The sequence below is a fragment of the Neomonachus schauinslandi genome, chromosome 15 (assembly GCF_002201575.2).
Source record: "Neomonachus schauinslandi chromosome 15, ASM220157v2, whole genome shotgun sequence".
Lineage (NCBI taxonomy): Eukaryota > Metazoa > Chordata > Mammalia > Carnivora > Phocidae > Neomonachus > Neomonachus schauinslandi.
The window spans coordinates 47,350,365-47,367,862 of record NC_058417.1 but is presented as its reverse complement, the minus strand read 5'-3'; the positions used below and the strand labels follow the sequence as shown (position 1 = coordinate 47,367,862).

The window sequence follows — 17,498 nt, the reverse complement described above, 5'->3', positions numbered from 1 at the left end:
CCCTTTCCATTCCACAGCCATGAAATGACCATGTTCCACGTATTTGGGTTTCGTAACCAGCTAACATAACTAAAAGTAAGCTACCACGCCGCAACGACAGAGGGAAAAAATTCAGTCACTTTATTTTTCCACTTCCGTTATGTTCCTTGGACAAACACTGATTCAAGTGTGGCATTTAATTTTGAATCTGAAAACCAGTTTAGCATGGCTTTACATCTGATGCATCGGTTTTCCAGAAAGCCAGAGTGTTGTGTTCTGTTTGGGAAGAAAAAGATAAGACTCTAAGAGAAATGATCATTTCTTAAATTTGCTAAGTAGCTAAGCCAAATCAAATACATTTTACCAACATGTGGGAAAATTTAATTATATGAATAAAACCATTGACTGTGAGGTTTAAGTGATAGGAGAAAACATCAGGGAAATGATAAGGCACTCATTTCCAAGAGAGAAAATAAAAGGTTCTGTATAATTCTGATAGTCAAGATTAAAAGGGAAAAAAAAACCTGTATCAGCCTTTTATTTATTCTCAGATGCAGTAGCAGTGCTCCATCTGTCTGAAGACTATAAGGCACAATAGCCTGAAGAAATTCATCAACAAAACTCTGTTTGGTTTTTTAAAATTATCCTCTTCTAATATTTTGTGTACTGATTTGTAGGAAGCTACATGCCCTCTGTCAATTTCAGTATTTAACATCTGCCTAGGGGTCTGCTATATTTTGAACAATAACAATTTATCCAGTGCATTTCTAACCATTAGTGATTATAATAACTATCATTGTTTGAACACCTCCTCTGTGGCATGGATCATATTTCTGATCATCAAACCTGTGAAGTAGGTGTGATTCACTAGTTATCATTCCATTCTCTGTCTCTAGCTGGTCACTTCTCAAACCCCTCTCTTCTCTAACCTGCCTGCCCAGGAGAGGGCTGTCCACATTCTTGGAACACTTTTTTGGTAAGATTTTACTCATTTATTTGTCAGAGAGAGAGCACAAACAGGGGGAGCAGCAGGCAGAAGGAGAAGCAGGTTCCCCGCTGAGCAAGGAGACCGACATGGGGCCGGGTCCCAAGACCCTGGGATCATGACCTGAGCCGAAGACAGACACTTAACCAACTGAGCCACCCAGGCGCCCCTCTTGGAACCCTTCTAAACTAAGAGCCAATAGTAGCTTCAGCCTCTGGCTCATTCTTCCTTCATAGTACAAAGATATTTAAACCCTAAACCCAAAAATTTAAAAAGTTAGCAGTTCTAAATGCTGATCATTATACAGTTCTCTATCTCACACAAACATAATCTCATCTTCCTTAAAATATTTTGCTCTAATGAATACTTTGCTCTAATGGGGACTTTTCAAACTCTAGGAGTTGCTGAAGAAAGGGAAAAAATGTTAGAAGATCTAAAAACCAATCACCATTACCATGAGTTACTTTGTAATTGGGGTGAGTTCTCTATAATTTGGGACTGAGAGGCAGTAAATATTACTATTATTCAATATTCCATGCAACATTATTATTCTTATTTGAGCTTACTCTGGAATTATACAAGATGGCATAATTCATCTCAATATTCATTGAATAAAACTGCAACCCTGAGTTTTAGGGGAAAAAATTGGAAAGGAAAATGTTAATGCAAGTGGAGAAAATGAATCAGTTTATTGCTTCATCTCGCTCTTTTCTCCTGCTCCCCCTCTCTTTTTAAAAATCCAGTGGCCAGGGGCACCTGGGTGGCTCAGTCAGCAGGGAGCCTGCTTCTCCATCTCCTTCTGCCCTTCCCTTCCATTCATGCTTTCTCACTCTTTCTCTCCGTCTCAAATAAATAAATAAAATCTTTAGAGAAAATCCAGTGGCCAAACTGACATGGCTTCTTATAATGATGAGATATATGTTATAATTCCTGTTTTACTGACAAAGATACAAAGACTTGAAAACTTAAGTCATTTGTAGAAAGTCATTCATTGAGTAAACGTCAAAAATGTACAGTTCAAATTCAAGTACTAAAGCACAGAATTCTGTTTACTAGAAAACATCTTTTTCTTCCATTTTGTAACCAGATGTCTCTATTGAGTTTTATTTTATTATATGTATTTCTTATGCAACTCTAAATAAATATAACTGATTTTATGCAAATAAATAAATAAATAAATAAAGTACTTCTTGTGGTGAGAGGCAAGTGGAAATCTTAGCTAAAAGTACCAGTGTCAGACTCACCCTTGAAGCACTTGGGGATTTCAATGGTGCCATCGATGCACTGAGCATCCTCTGTATAGCTACACTTCTTTTCCTTATTCTTGCAGAAGAAAGAAACTTTTTCACCATGCGGCATTCCATCCTTGAATTTTTCTTGAAGCTTTACTCTCTCTCCTTGGTATAGCACAGTCGCTTTTTTAACAGATAATTTACAAGAAGCTGAAAGAGACAATATTTGTAGTCAAGACTTAGGAGTCCAGTTAGTCTTCTTTAAGGATGATGTAGCATTTGGATCAGTAGATGAGTACACCTGAAACACATTGCTCAAGACAAGAAGATTCCAAGAATGTTCATAGTGAGTAACATCGGTGTCATTGCTAATGGAAGTTCTTTATCAATAGAACCCTTAGTCACAGCTTCCAAGATGCCCTTTTCCCCCCCTTGTAGTAGCCACTTAAGAAGGTCAAAGCAGAAGCATCAGATTTTAGGCTTCAGTGAAAAAGAACTACGAGATACTGCCATTTCATATAAACCTCCACTGCCCCACTTAGATCCCATTTATTGAGCTAGTGCGTCCATCCACCAGCCACTGTGAGCACTGGCTAATGATAGCTCACAAATGTTCCTTTCTCTGAAAAATTGCCCTCAGCCACGTCTCTTCTGGGAGCAAATCAGCCCCCACACCAGGATCAGGGAAGGGAGCAGCCCATAGCCAATGACTGACCAACAAGGGGATACAAAAAGCAGGTCCCATGCCTTTTGGTGGGATCAACTCTAGGGTAGAATTCATGGTCCAGAGCTCCCAAGGGGATGAAATTGAAACTAGACTCTGGTTGAGACCACCTATTTGTTCAAAACTTAGTTCCTGGATCAGCAGCAGCAGCATCACTTGGGAACTTGATAGAAATGCAAATTCTCAGGTCCTATCCCAGATCTACTGAATCAGAAACTCTGTGTTTAAATAAGCCCTCCAGGTGATTCTGGGGCACAGTGAAGTTTGAGAACCAGTGCCCTACTCGATCCTACCTGCCTCACTTTCTCCTGAGACACTCACTGAATAAATCATCTGCACCTGAATCCCTGTCTCAGGCCCTGCGGTCTAGGGGACCCCACTAAGACACTAATTATACATCATTTTGCCTGCTGTGCCTAATTTCCTTTTCTGCTTAAACTGCCCAGCCCTGTAGCAACCTGAGCAGAAATATAGTGCTAGGTTATTGTTCTTTGCATAAGCATGACCCCGGATCAAGGATAAACACCCTAACTCAAAAGGAACCAGTGTTCTCAGGAAAAGATACCAGTTAGTGATGAGTCCTTGGGCTGAGAGGTCCTGGTGTAGAGTCAAGCCAGGTTCGAGGTGAGTGAGCAGGGAAACATGAATGAGAGAGACAATGAGGCCACTGAGATATGGAAAGAGTAGTAATAGGGCCTGGCCTTCGGTTCGAATCCTCAGGACCAGCTGTATTTCATTTCCTCATCTTCAATGTCCATACAAATGCCTGTTGCCTGTTTATGATAAGCCCCCATTTCCTTGAACTAGCTTCAATGTGTGATTGGTTTCTGCAACAAGGAGAAGAATATAGACTAGAACAAAGCAGAAAAGGATGCTCACGGGAAAACAAGTAGAGGAAACCCACACAATTTTCCACCATATCATCAATGCTTACAAAGGATCTGTTTATTTCCTACAGTTTCATCTCAAACACACTGCTAAGCATGAAGTCCCCCCATGCACATGTGAGTCCTAAAGTCTTTCACATACAAATAACTGTGAAGCAAGTCTGAGCAACAAGTGGAAAATGATTGGAACAAGAAAATGGCAAGTAAGGGTAATCCACTGGATAAGTTCATGACGTATTAAAACCTCACCCATATTTCATACCTTTACAACTTGGTTGTGCAGACCAGTTTCCAAATTTGTTACATTCTACTTCTTGTGGGCCATCCAAGACAAATGTATCATGGCAACCATATGTGGCTTTATCCTTGTAATAAAGTGTTTGTTTTGCAGGATAGTTCACAAACCCATTGTCTGGTCTTGATGGGAATGGGCATTTTACTTCTAAAAAGTGTATTCAATAAGACATATTAGTATAAATAGTAGTGCTGTCCCATAGCTATGAAATATTTACATTCCAGTCTCCATTACCCCATTGAGTCACTGGGTGTTCCTGTAGCTGGACTACAATTTCTAGGGACTTAGGTGCTTAATTCTGTCCCCCTTTTCTTATGCCCACAGGACCCTAGATATTAAAAAAGAAACAACACTCTGAAAGTAAATCAATGAGTTACCAAGTTCTTTGGGCTCTCATATAATCACAGCGTATTATTTATTCCAAATTTCATCTCCATGCTGTCTAAAATGGTGGGTTTGAAAGAAGAAGAAGAAAAAAAAGCCTGTCTCTTTTAATCAACAAACCATGAAATTAAAACACAAAGACGCCCTCCATGCACACTAGCACACCATTATTGGATTTCAGATGTTAAATTTAATTCTTATGAATGTCTTCATTCTGTATGAGAAGCCAAAATGAAATATGAAGGAGAAACATGGTGCTGCTTCCTGGCACCTGAATCTATGAGTTTATAATAATACTTTCAAAATAGTCCACGGAAGAAAAGAAAAGCTTTTTTCTACAGAAGAATGCAAGCTAATCAATATAGCAAAGATAGAAAGTCACCAGTTTGCCTGAGTCATAATTGACTAAGTTGGGGATCATCAGAGGATGCCAAAATGCCTGCTAGAGAGTAGATAGTCACACCATCTCCAAGTATCACCCACCATTTGCTTTCTAAAAAGGGAAAGAAGATCTGACACAACCCACTTGACCAAGGGCTCAAATGAAACATGACCAGTGATACCTCCTGATGTGATGGAATGGATTCTTATCAAAATTATTTAGCTTGAATCTAATCACAAGTAAATCATCACCTAGATTCAGATGATGGAATATTCTACAAGACAACTAGCCTGTATTCTTTAAAAATGTCAAGGAGGGGCACCTGAGTGGCTCAGTCAGTTAAGTGCCTGAATCTTTTTTTTTTTTTTAAGATTTTATTTATTTGTTTGACAGAGAGAGAGCACAAGCAGGGGAAGCAGCAGGCAGAGGGAGAGGGAGAAGCAGGCTCCCCACTGAGCAGGGCACCTGATGTGGGGCTCGACCCCAGGACCCTGGGATCATGACCTGAGCCAAAGACAGATGCTTAACTGACTGAGCCACCCAGGTACCACTAAGAATCCAACTCTTGATTTCGGCTCAGGTTGTGATCTCAGGGTGGAGAGATTGAGCCCCAAGTCGGGCTCCATGCTGGACATGGAGTCTGCTTGGCATTCTCTCTCTCTCTCCCTCTCCTCTGCCCCTCCCCCCTCCCCCTCACACATGCTCTCTCTCTAAAAAAAAATAGAAATAAATAAAAATAAAAATGTCAAGGAAAGACAACTAAAAAGGCAGGGGGTCATCCTTTTTTAAAAAATATTGTATTTATTTATTTGAGAGAGAGAGAGACAGAGAGAACGAGCACGAGCAGGGAGAGGAGGAAGGGGCAGCAGCAGAGGGAGAAGCAGGCCCCCTGCTGAGCAGGGAGCCCAATGCGGAACTCGATCCCAGGACCCTGGGATCGTGACCTCAAGCTGAAGGCAGCCGCTTCACCAACTGAGCCTCCTAGGCATCCCACAGGGGATCATTCTTAATCAAAGGAGACTAAGGAGCCATGACAACTAAACCAAATGTGTGATTCTTGACAAGATCCCATGTAAAACAAAACACATGTATAAAGAACACTTCAGCGTCAATTGAGGGGACATTTCCACATGAAATAAATGTTGTTAATTGTTTATATTATTATAATAGTTTAAATCATTATTGTTAATAATTCAAAACACATTAAATGTCTTGTCTACAGGGACAATGTTCTTGTTCTTATGACATTCATGCTGAAGTATTTATGAGTAAGTGTCATGATGTGTACAACTTATTTTCAGATGGTTCAGGAAGAAAAAGCATCTGTCTATGGAAAGAGAGAGACAGAGAAAGTCACAACATGTTGACGGTTCATACGTGTAGGTGAAAGGTTGAAAAAAAAAAAAAAGAACCTACTGCTTAGGACTTGAGAGAATTAAATGAGATGAGATGACACATATACAGCAGGAGACCAGTACCTGGCCCAGAGTTTAAGTCCTGCAGAAGGTGCTAGGTATTATTATTGGTAGTTTCCACAGGCTAAAAAGCATTTATTCTTTGAATCATTCAAGAGTTATCTGCAATATCTACTACAGGAGAAAGTAGCAGTCCTTAGTATAACTCCTTGTGTGCATGATAAAGTCTATAATTTGTCTACTTGTTTTGCAGTTGACAAATTCAAAGATAACAATGATAGATCAAATTAAAAGAGGAAGGGGGCACCTAGGTGGCTCAGTTGGTCAAGTGTCCCACTCCTGATTTCGGCTTAGGTCATGATCTCAGGGGCGTGGGACTGAGCCTCACTTCAGGCTCTGTGCTGGGCATGGAGCCTGCTTAAGATTTTCTCCCTCTCCTTCTCCCTCTCTCTCTGCCCCTCCCCACCCCACGAGCACACACATGCTCTCTCTAAAAAATAAAAATAAATAGAAGAGGAAGAATTTTCATAATTTTTAAAATCAAATATTCTTGTGATTCTTAAATTTAGGTGGACTATAAAAGCTTCGGACAATCTGACTACAGCCCAGTTTTTCACCCTCATCTCCTAGGATGTCCCAATTTAATCCTGGCTTCTCTCAACCAACCTCACCACCATATTCGACTGTCCATGCACACACCCTGTTCTCCCATGCTTCCCTGACTTTCCATGCCTTCCCCTCATTCTCCACTTCTCCTCTTCTGGGAAGCTCTCCCAGGCAGCTCCAAACAGTTCATCGCATTATATATAATTCTCCTGAGGTCAGAAGCCAGGTCTCGTTCATCTGGTATCCCCAATACCTAGCACACTGCCTGGCACATGGTAGATGCCAATAAACATTTGTTGAACAAGGCCATTGGAAACACTCGATGACAGTGGAATTTTCCATAGTTCTTAAAAATGGGATTCTACACTGTCATAATAGCTTTGTCTTGTCCTTGCACCTACCTCTGCATTCTGGTAATGTAGTCCAATTTCCATGTGCTGTGCAGGTAATTGTATCATTTCCAAACATGGCATAGTGTGGCAAACATTCGAAGACAGCCTTGTTTCCATAGACGGAGTGGTTTTTAGCCAATGGCTTGTAATCACTAAGGGTTGCAAACTTAGGAATGGATGGTAGAGGGCAGGTTACAGCTGGAAAAAGAAAGAATGATCACTTTTATGAAATAGTTGAGTCTTTTAAAAATGCTCTTTCCAGAAAGGAAAAAACAAAAAAACAAAGATTAACTTGAGAAAATCCAAAATTGGATCAAATACCAGGGTAAAAACAGTCCCTTAAAGAAGTCACAGAAGAAAATATGATCTGAAAACCAGATGTCTGAACCAGTGAAAAGATTGAAAAATGAAGTAAGTCTAAGTCTTGTCACCATAAATTTGCCTGATACAATGACACAATGCATAGGTCTCCATCAGTCTGTGATCCAAATGCTAGATGTTTCTGGAAGTCAGAGTTGGTGGAGGACCATCCTACAAAAATTGCTCATAATAGCACTTGGTACAAAGTCTTTTGCGACATCTACGTTCCACTACTGGCTTATGTTGGTTTGTTCCCATTGAATATCTCCTGCTTCTGCACTCTGAATGCATGGAGCTTACACAAGTAACTTTATGTGGAGACAGTCTGGGTTGTCATCCTGAGCGGACTAATACGGGGTTTCAATAAGTCCAGGGAGAGTTATACTAATGTAAAGGAAGTGAGTGAATGTGATTTCATCTGAATTATTTAGATCCTTGCTACTCCAAGTGGGATCTGTGAGACCCCAGCAGGGGCCTTGCCTGGAAGCTTACTAGAAATGCAGCAGCTCAGACCCCACCCCAGAGCCGTGGATCAGAATCTGCATCTTAACGAGATGCCCAGGTGATTCACAGTACATTAAAGTATGAGAAGCATTGATTTAGATTAGACTGAAGTGAAAGCGGATCTTCTCTTTGTAACCAAGAAGCAAAAGTGACTACATAGTTGATATAAATCTGCTTCCAAGGGAAACTATAGGAACAGTGGTGATTTTTACTGCTGAGTAAAGAACTCTAATTTAGCCTTAAAAACCTTTGTTTTGGTAGTTCAGCTTTTCTTAAACCATCACTGATTTGAAATTGCTTGACTTTTTCACTGACTCTTGCTAGGACAGACCTCACTGAAATGTTAAAAACCATAGCCATGATTGTAATGCATGGACCTCCTGGTCGAAGATTGGACTCCCGTGAATCACAATCAGAACATCCCTCCCTATATCAGCAATGCCCAGAGCTGCCCCTGACTGCATGGCTCAGGGTCCCCGGAATAAGCCAGCAGTGTTTTGGGGAGCAATCCCACTCCACTCCTATGAGGCAAGGCCCTTTGATGGAGTCTAAGGTCACTGTGAAGGTTACTTTCCTATGTCCCTCATTACTAGACACACTTGCTGAGGGCAGGCAGAAGTCTCTTTCAGCCATATAGCCTCAGTGCTGAGAACAGGATATGACACACATTAGGTTCTCAATATGCATAAATGTATAAACGAATGTATAAATGTATGAATGTATGTATAAATGTATAAATGAATGAATGAGGTCCCAGAGTAGGAGGAAGATGTTTGATCTCAGTTACCAGTTTTTCTAGTCCAGTGATGGCAGTCCCTGATTGACCAATGCCACACGTAGCCTGTCAAAAACTGAGAGAATGATGGAATGACTAAGCCCAGATATCACTGGTTCCACCAAGTGGAGGATACAAATGTGTTCATGAGTTGAATGCTTTCCTTCTGTCCTTCCAAAAGGGTTGTTGATCCTCCAAGGTAAGATGATATCAGGATGAACACTCCCCATGAGGGTGAGCAACCATCCCAAAGAGTCAGGACTGAGGGATTTCCAGGGCATGGAATGTACAGGGTTAAGACCAGCAAAGTCCCAGGCAAACCAACTAATCGCTCTCCCCAGAACTGGGGACCCACAGACTCACGAGTACAGACAGGAAGGTCAACACTCCATTTTCCTTCCTCAGTACATTGAGCAGAACTACTTCCATTCAGATAAAACCTGCAAAATGAAAATGTAACCCATCAAGCAGTAGAATAATCCATTGATGGCATCTCAAATGTCTTCTCCACTGAGCATCGCCTCAGGTTCACGCTACTGACTTTTTCCCTATTTTGTAATGCTGCTTTCTTGAGGAGCTCAGCACTCACTTAAGGCTCATCAAATCTCCCAGCCCAGGGCTGCAGGGGACTCACAGAAGAATGAGAAGTTTCCATAGCTGGAGGCATAGAAACCAACCCCCCAAATCTGTCTTTTCCAATCAGCAGGCCAAATTAGCTGCTTCTTACATGGAGCAAAGAAGCATTTCTTCTTCAGGGTCACAAAAGTGAATCAAACTGAGGCATGGCTACTATTCATTTCCTGAAACTATTCACTCTACTGACATAAATGGGTAAAAACAATGCAGTATATTTCCATCAAAAATGTAACATTGTCTCCTCGAAGCCAAATGTTTCAAGGCCCTTTGTCATCAGACCCACAAGTTAGTTGGTGTTTCAGATGAAAGGAGTCCATTTCTCCTCAAGTATTTCTTAATTTCCAATCCCAAACAAGAATCCTCAGTAAAATTTTGCCCTAAGGTACAGCTGACCTATATTGACAATGTCACTGGTGATGTCTTTGCTAATAAGGCAGATGAGCTACGTGCTTTCTTGCTGGGGATGCTGCCCTGCATCGTGTGAGGATCAACAGAACTATGTTCTATACCATCACACTCCCAACCTTTGCCAGAGAACTCCCTTCTGGAGACTCCCAGGTCAGTCAATCAAATTAGTTTCATGTCCAAAGCTCAAGTCCAATTCCTAAAGTATTTTATCCTTCATGCCAAGATTTGTCCCAGAGATGATAAAGAATTACCATCCAGTTTTAGTCTTTCCAATGTACCTCCTCAGTTAAGTAATTAACCAGGAGAAGGAAAGTTGGATACAGTAGCAACTTCATATTTTACTAGTTGTTATGGCCTCCATCCCTTCCCCTACCCCAACACCACTGTGGTATAGATTAAAAGCAGGACCACAAATGATTTGTATTCAGCAAGTCCAGCCTGAAGGCTAAAAGTAAAATATGTCTTGATGTTTGGCTTAAGGGCACAGAAATATTCTGCCTCTGTTAGCTAGAAGTCCTTACCCGGTGTTACAAGCAAAACTGATCGTGTTAGGATATTCAAAAGTTGTGTAGCGTACAGCTCCATTTTCTAAGATTCCAGCAAAAGGACATAATCTGGCTGTAATTTAAAGATAGAAAGGTAAATTTCAATTTGTAGAATTTTTCATTGAAGTAAAAACATATAAATTCATTTCTATTCTTTGATCCAATAACTCTACTGTTAACTATTCTAAGCAAATAACTCAAAATTAGTCAAATGATATATGCACAAAGGCGCTCATTGCACTGTTACCTCTAATAACAAAAATTGGACAGCCTAAATGTTTACCATCAGGTGATTGTTTTGATCAACTATGGTAAATCAACAGTTGCATTCTTATGCAACCAACAAAGTATGAATTATGAAGACTATGGAGACACAGTCAATATGTATGCTATGCTGATGAATATAGAAAAATACAAAATGGTACCTACTCTCTGCAATGATGCAAAAATATACACGTGGAAAGTAACTTGAAAAAATGAAATTGTTAGTATTCCAGAGTTATGACCAATTTAAAGAAAACTTTTCCCTTATGATGTTATAGCTGTTTTTCATTAAAAATCTTGTTTAGTCCTTTTGAAACAAAAAGCATACTAAAATCACTTGTATGAAATGTATGATTTTCACAAAGGTCATGTTCATATGACCAAAATAACCAGGGCTCAGATAGACCCAGAGAGTCTTTTTTTTTACTGTTTAACTTCTACATAAAATTGCCAGAAATTCTATTGGGTTGATTGCTCCATATTTGACTGTAAAAAGTAATGCTGGCATGATATCATGGAACCATGTACTGAGGAATAAAGAAAAGCAACCATCTACCATAAGGTGATAGCAATAAATCTTTGCTTAAGTTTTTTATATTTATATATATAAATTATTATAATTTATTTTATAAATTATGGTTATATAATCATATACAATTCATATAATTATATTTATTATAAATTATTATAATGTGATGATTCTATTAAATCTGCTTTCATTTTGAGGTCAAGTCCAAAGATCTGATGATTCCTTGTGTTTTACTTTTTTAAGAGTCTCTTTTGGCATCTGTCTAAATTTCAGAGTATCTGTACATCTTTTTTTACTTCTGCAGTGTTTCTCTTTTATCGTAGCAGGTCGCTTTTTTACATCTCTTCTAGTTCTGGGCTATGCTCACCTCCTCCTCTCTAAATAGGACCTATCACCTCTGCTCTCCCCTCCCATGAACACTCCCCCAGGCCCTCTTGTTTCTTCATGGCCCTCCACTCTGTGGCTCCGCTGGCCCTCTGTGCCCCAGCATGACAAAGTGGGTTATCCCCCAAGTGTCCCGAATCCCAATGAGGGGAGAGCATGTGAGAAAAGGCACTGACTTACGGGTACACCTCAGGGTGTTGATGGGCCAAAGTCCTGTGAGAGGGCAGGTGAACTGCTTCATCCCGCCCCGGGACATGTAGCCCGGACGGCAGGAGTACACGATCTGCTCCCCTGGGTCATAGAATGTTTTTAATGGAACAATGGTGGCAAATGGTAAATCATCTGGTTTGGGACAGGCTGAAATAGAGCACAAAGCAGTTAGTTAAGAAATCTGTATTTTTCTAAAATAAGACGAAATCAAAGAGTGAGACTCTTAACTATCGGAAACAAACTGAGGGTTGCTGGAGGGGAGGCAGGTGGGGGGCTGGGGCAACCCAGTGATGGGCATTAAGGAGGGACTTGATGTAATGAGCACCGGGTGTTATATGCAACTGATGAATCACTAAACTCTACCTCTGAAGCTAATAATACACTATATGTTAATTAGTTGATTTTAAATAAAATTTAAAAAAGAAATCTGTATTTTCATTTTTAAGCTCTGCTAGCACAAAAATGAAAAAAACTATTTAATGCTACCGATAGTAACTATGCCAAGTTCTGTACCAAATATTTCACATATGCAATATCTCATCTAATCTCCTCCTAACCCTCCTTTGAAGGGTACTATAGTTATCCCCATTTTATAGGTCAATACATTGAGGCCTCAACTGGCTGAACATCTTCAGGAGGGGCTTTAAGCGTGGCAATATTGAAGAATCAGTATCAATCCAGACTCCCCAGCATCCACACTAGAAAGAATTTTAATGATCATTATTGATCCTTGTCATGTACTAGGGGGTTGGATATATTAATTATATTTGCAAAAGCAAAGAGTACTTACTCCGTCCTGCAGTAGCAACATGGCAGAGAAAAACTGAGAACAAGAAGAGTCCCAGAGAAATCATTGTGGATGACTCACACAGACACTACCAAAATGGTTTCCTCTGCTAAAAAGAGGGATGCAAATATAAAAGTGCTTAAACATTAACCTTTTCCCTTGTGTCCTTTTACCTCTGTAAATAGAAGGTAAAATATCACAATTTGAAAGGAACTCTGAGACCTACATTTTTTAATCATTTACTTTCACTTCCATGGGTTTGTTGTGAAATCTTTGGCAAATGATTTCCATCTTCATAACATTTATTTTAATGGCACAACACGGTCCATTACTGCCTCCGATAGAATCCTGGTGATTCCCAGACTGTCAGGCCTCTACTCCAGACCTCTCATCCTCCATCCTTAGTTTTGTGTACTTAGTGGGTGGAGCATCAGAAGTCTGGAGCATCTGCTTCCCCCACAGTCTTGACATAGGAATTTTGGACCATCTCTGTGTTTCAGTCTCCACACCTCTAAAATGATATTCCAGTTTGCAGATGTATGATTCTAAAGAACATCCACAGGGAAGCATCTAAAACTATAATCCCTAAAAATCCGAGTTCATCATCTTCTCTCAGAAAATGATGATTTCTTCCAGACTTCTGTTTTACTTGCAGTTAGTAACAAGATCATCCTGGGAGCTCCAGGTGCAACCTCAAAGCTATCCTCAAAACCTCAGTCTTCTCACATCAAGTCAACACAGTGTCCTGCTCATCATTCTTAATACTTCTTAGATCTGTCTAGGCAGATTTCTAGATCTGTTTTAGGGATTGGAAAGTTGACATGAAGTTACAAGCTGGGACTCCGAAAAGAACAGAAGTTGAGTAGGAGGAGACAATGGCCAATGCTGATGTTGCTTGGAGGGTTCAGAGCGGACCAGCCATGACTCCGTAGTCGTCTCATGCATCCTTCTCTCTCAGGGACTGAATATACAAGTGGACAATGGCCAGAAAATATATAAAAATAGAACTCTGGGGGCGCCTGGGTGGCTCAGTTGGTTAAGCAACTGCCTTCGGCTCAGGTCATGATCCTGGAGTCCCGGGATCGAGTCCCGCATCGGGCTCCCTGCTCAGCGAGGAGCCTGCTTCTCCCTCTGACCCTCCCCCCTCTCATGTACTCTCTCTCATTCTCACTCTCTCAAATAAATAAATAAATCTTTAAAAAAAAATAGAACTCTGACCCCTAGTTTCTGTAGCAACCAATCCAGCAAGCCAAATCACAACCTCCAAAGCAATCGGCCTAACTTAGGACGAACTAGAGAAAGCCAAATATGTTCTTTAATCAATCACATAGGATGCCCAGCTTCTAGTTAGTCCACTTCCAACATCCCTATCATACCAACAATGTCCCATCAGGACGTACTTGAAATTTGCCCTTTGTGTCCACAACCAAGTTTGACCACTCCTCTGACTTTGAGTCTCTGCCAAATGCAAATGATGATGGCTGACTCCCTTGTTATGACAAGCTCTGAGTCAATTGCTTTTGCTGGTTCTCATTTGGATGGTCTTTGAGGTCTAAAGTTGTTCGACACACATTAGTTTAAGAAACATTCTTTTCAGGCAGTGATTCTTGAACTTTGCTTCTAATGCACATTGTGTCCTGCGACAAGAGGAAAAGTATGCTGCCACTAGCAGAAAATACCAGTGGCTCTTCCCCCTCTGTGATTAAATCACAGTCTTTACACACACACACACACTCACCCCACCTTTCCCTTCAAAGGGTTTTCTAGATCATTCACAGGCTCTGCTTTATTGTGGAGAATTCCCTCAATGTGTGGAGAAGAGAGAAACTAAAGAAGACAGGGACGAGTTGTTTTATATAATCAAGATCTGAGGCAGAAATGGAGAAAGAGAGAAACCAAACAGGCTGGGCATCAGGAAAACAAATTTGAGAAGTGTGAAACTAAGAAGAGACATTTTTGGCAACAGATGCAAATGGAGTGAGAGTCGTTGAGAGGAGCAGTGACAAAAGAGGGGTTTTTAATGATATTTGCTGATGGATGTGCACCCTCACCTGAGGGGCTTTTCTGGAGGGGCAGGAACATTCTATATTTTCTTTTACATGTTTGTTACTAGGGTACCTGCAATGATCAAAACTCATTTAACGGAAACAAATGAACAAAGAAATAAACAAAAAGCAGAAACAGACCCATAAATAACAGAGAACAAACTGATGGTCGCCAGAGGGGAGGAGGATGAGGAATGGGCAAGATGGGTGAGAGGGAGTGGGAGGTACAGGCTTCCAGTCACTGAATGAATAAGTCATGGGGATGAAAGGCACAGCATAGGGAATAGAGTCAATGGAATTGTAATGGTGTTGTATGGTGACAGATGGAGGCTACACTTGTGAGCACAGCATAATGTAGGGACTTGTCAAGTCATTATGCTGTACACCTGAAATTAATGTAACATTGTGTGTCCACTATACTTCAATTAAAAAAATAATTTATTAAATATTAAAAATTCATCCAATTAAACATTTAAAATCTGTGCATTTTATTATATGCTAATTATACCTCAAATTAAAAACAGTGCACCCTTTCCTTCTTTCCTCCCTTTCTCCCTCCCTCCCTCCATTCCTTTGTCCTTCCTTCCTAATTCTGTCCAAAAGTCATGGGGCAGACCCAGTGGGGCAGTCATATTGACCCTTGTGATGATGACAGCCCAGCATTGTCACAGGATTGGCTACAAAAAGGGATTGAGCAAACAGGCAAATATATTAGGGATAATGAGAGTCAGGATTTTTACTGGTGAGGAGAAGTAGCAAAAGGGAAAAAAGGAAAGCTCAAATAAACCCTGTAGTGTTGGATTGGAAGGAGCTATATCAGTACCAATTTTGCATATACACAGACACAGAAATTATAGATACAAAGGTGCGTGCATGTGTGTATGTATGTACGGCAGTACGTACGTATTATTCCTAACTCTTCCACCAAGATGGCCTGGGAATGATAATACACTCAGTAGCAATAAGCATACCTCATGCCCAGATCTTGGTTTCTAATACAACTATCCATGGAGAGCCACCAAGGCTCCTTGGAAAATTGGCTGATTCTAGGAGTGGAAAGTACAAGATAATTCTAGAACATCATGTTGTGAAGAGCAACTCAGGAAATATTCAGAGAACGATAGGGACATGTTAAAAGGACCCAGAAGGCATTTGAAGGGGCTCTCAAGATGAGACAATTTGAGTGTCAAAATAAGTAATGATAGTTACTTAAGTAATAAGTTATAGTCCATTTGCTAAAATGGAAATCAATGAGTCCATGTTGATAGCAATAAACATATTAACAAGTATATGGGAAGATAAGAAAGTTCTTCCTTATGGTAGAATGCCAATCAATTAATATACTAGGAATAGTGGAATTTGAAAATTGCAGTTTGGAGATCATCAGAGAAATATTTAATTCTGGCAAAAAGTATCAGTGGATGTTAAAACTAGGGGGTATTAGTGGGATTAGAAATGAGATGCTCATATAGCCTTAAAAATGTCTCCACTTAAAATAAGTATTTATTACAAAGAGAGAAAAAAGGAATTTATAGTGGAGAAACTTGGCAGACACCATCTTAATCAAATTATCAAAATTATACCAGCAGTGGGGCACCTGGGTGGCTCAGTTGGTTAAGCGACTGCCTTAGGCTCGGGATCATGATCCCAGGGTCCTGGGATCGAATCCCACAAAGGGCTCCTTGCTCGGTGGGGAGCCTCCTTCTCCCTCTGCCTGTTCTGCCTGCCGATACCCCCGCTTGTGTTCTCTCTCTCTCTCTCTGACGAATAAATAAAATCTTTAAAAAAAAAAATTATACCACCATTAATGGGACAAATTGACATAGTGTGTCCCGCAGATAAGATGCAATGGGAAGGACACAGCATCTCTTCTGTAATACTCCTGCCCCAAACATAATGACCTGGGTTGTGTCTTGAGAAAATATTGCACATACTCAAGTTGAAGGATGTTATGCAGAATAACCACCCTGTAATCTTTAAAATGGCAAAGGCCATGAAAAGCAAAGAAAGACTGAGGGAGCCTAGGGAGAATCTTTAAGTGGGTGTCCCACACTGTTGCTGAAAGACCCTGAGGGGATTTTGGTGAAAGTTGAATGGGGTCTCTGGGTAAAGAGTATTTGGAGGTTTTGTTCTATTCTTGGAAATTTCCTGTATATCTGAAATTTGAAATTGCTTAAAAATATAACAACAACAACAACAACAACAAAAATATGTGCTTTTTTTGTGGTTTCCTTGAGAGTGGTCTTCATAAGATATTGTTCTCTTTTTTAAGATTTTATTTATTTATTTGAGATAAAGAGCTAGCGAGAGAGAGAGAGCATGTGCAGTGGGGAGAGGGAGAAGCAGGCTCTCTGCGGAGCAGGGAGCCCGATGCAGGGCTCGATCCCAGCACCCTGGGATCATGACCTGAGCCGAAGGCAGACACTTAACTGTCTGAGCCACCCAGGTGCCCAATAAGATATTGTTCTTAAACCAAACTGTATGAGGCCTTAACTTTTTTTGCATCACTCCATAAAAATCAGTGTAATGGGCAGAATTTTTTCAATTTTAAGTTCGTATATGTGTGTGTGTGTGTGTGTGAAGCAAAAGAGCTATAAGTAGTTATATGTATTATGTATACACATTATTTTTGAGCCATTAACATCCAGCTCCTATTTGCCAGCTACTAAACTACGGAAAATAGTGCAAAAATTATAGTAACAAGCCAATGAGGAAACAACTAAATCAAACTTAGTCTGACAGCTTTTGAGGGGAGTCACATGTGTTTGTG

The 17,498-nt window shown here is 40.4% G+C and overlaps 1 protein-coding gene across 1 annotated transcript; it reads right to left on the bottom strand.

Moving 5' to 3' along the window:
• Positions 1-95: 95 nt before the first annotated feature.
• On the bottom strand, positions 96-12,851 carry APOH (apolipoprotein H). Its single transcript, XM_021678427.1, has 8 exons — positions 12,687-12,851; positions 11,867-12,043; positions 10,486-10,582; positions 9,284-9,360; positions 7,291-7,479; positions 4,070-4,249; positions 2,209-2,406; positions 96-255 (listed from the first exon to the last, which is right to left on the bottom strand). The coding sequence occupies exons 1-8, from the start codon at positions 12,748-12,750 to the stop codon at positions 200-202; spliced, it is 1,038 nt and encodes a 345-aa protein (XP_021534102.1). The 5' UTR covers positions 12,751-12,851; the 3' UTR covers positions 96-199.
• Positions 12,852-17,498: the final 4,647 nt, after the last annotated feature.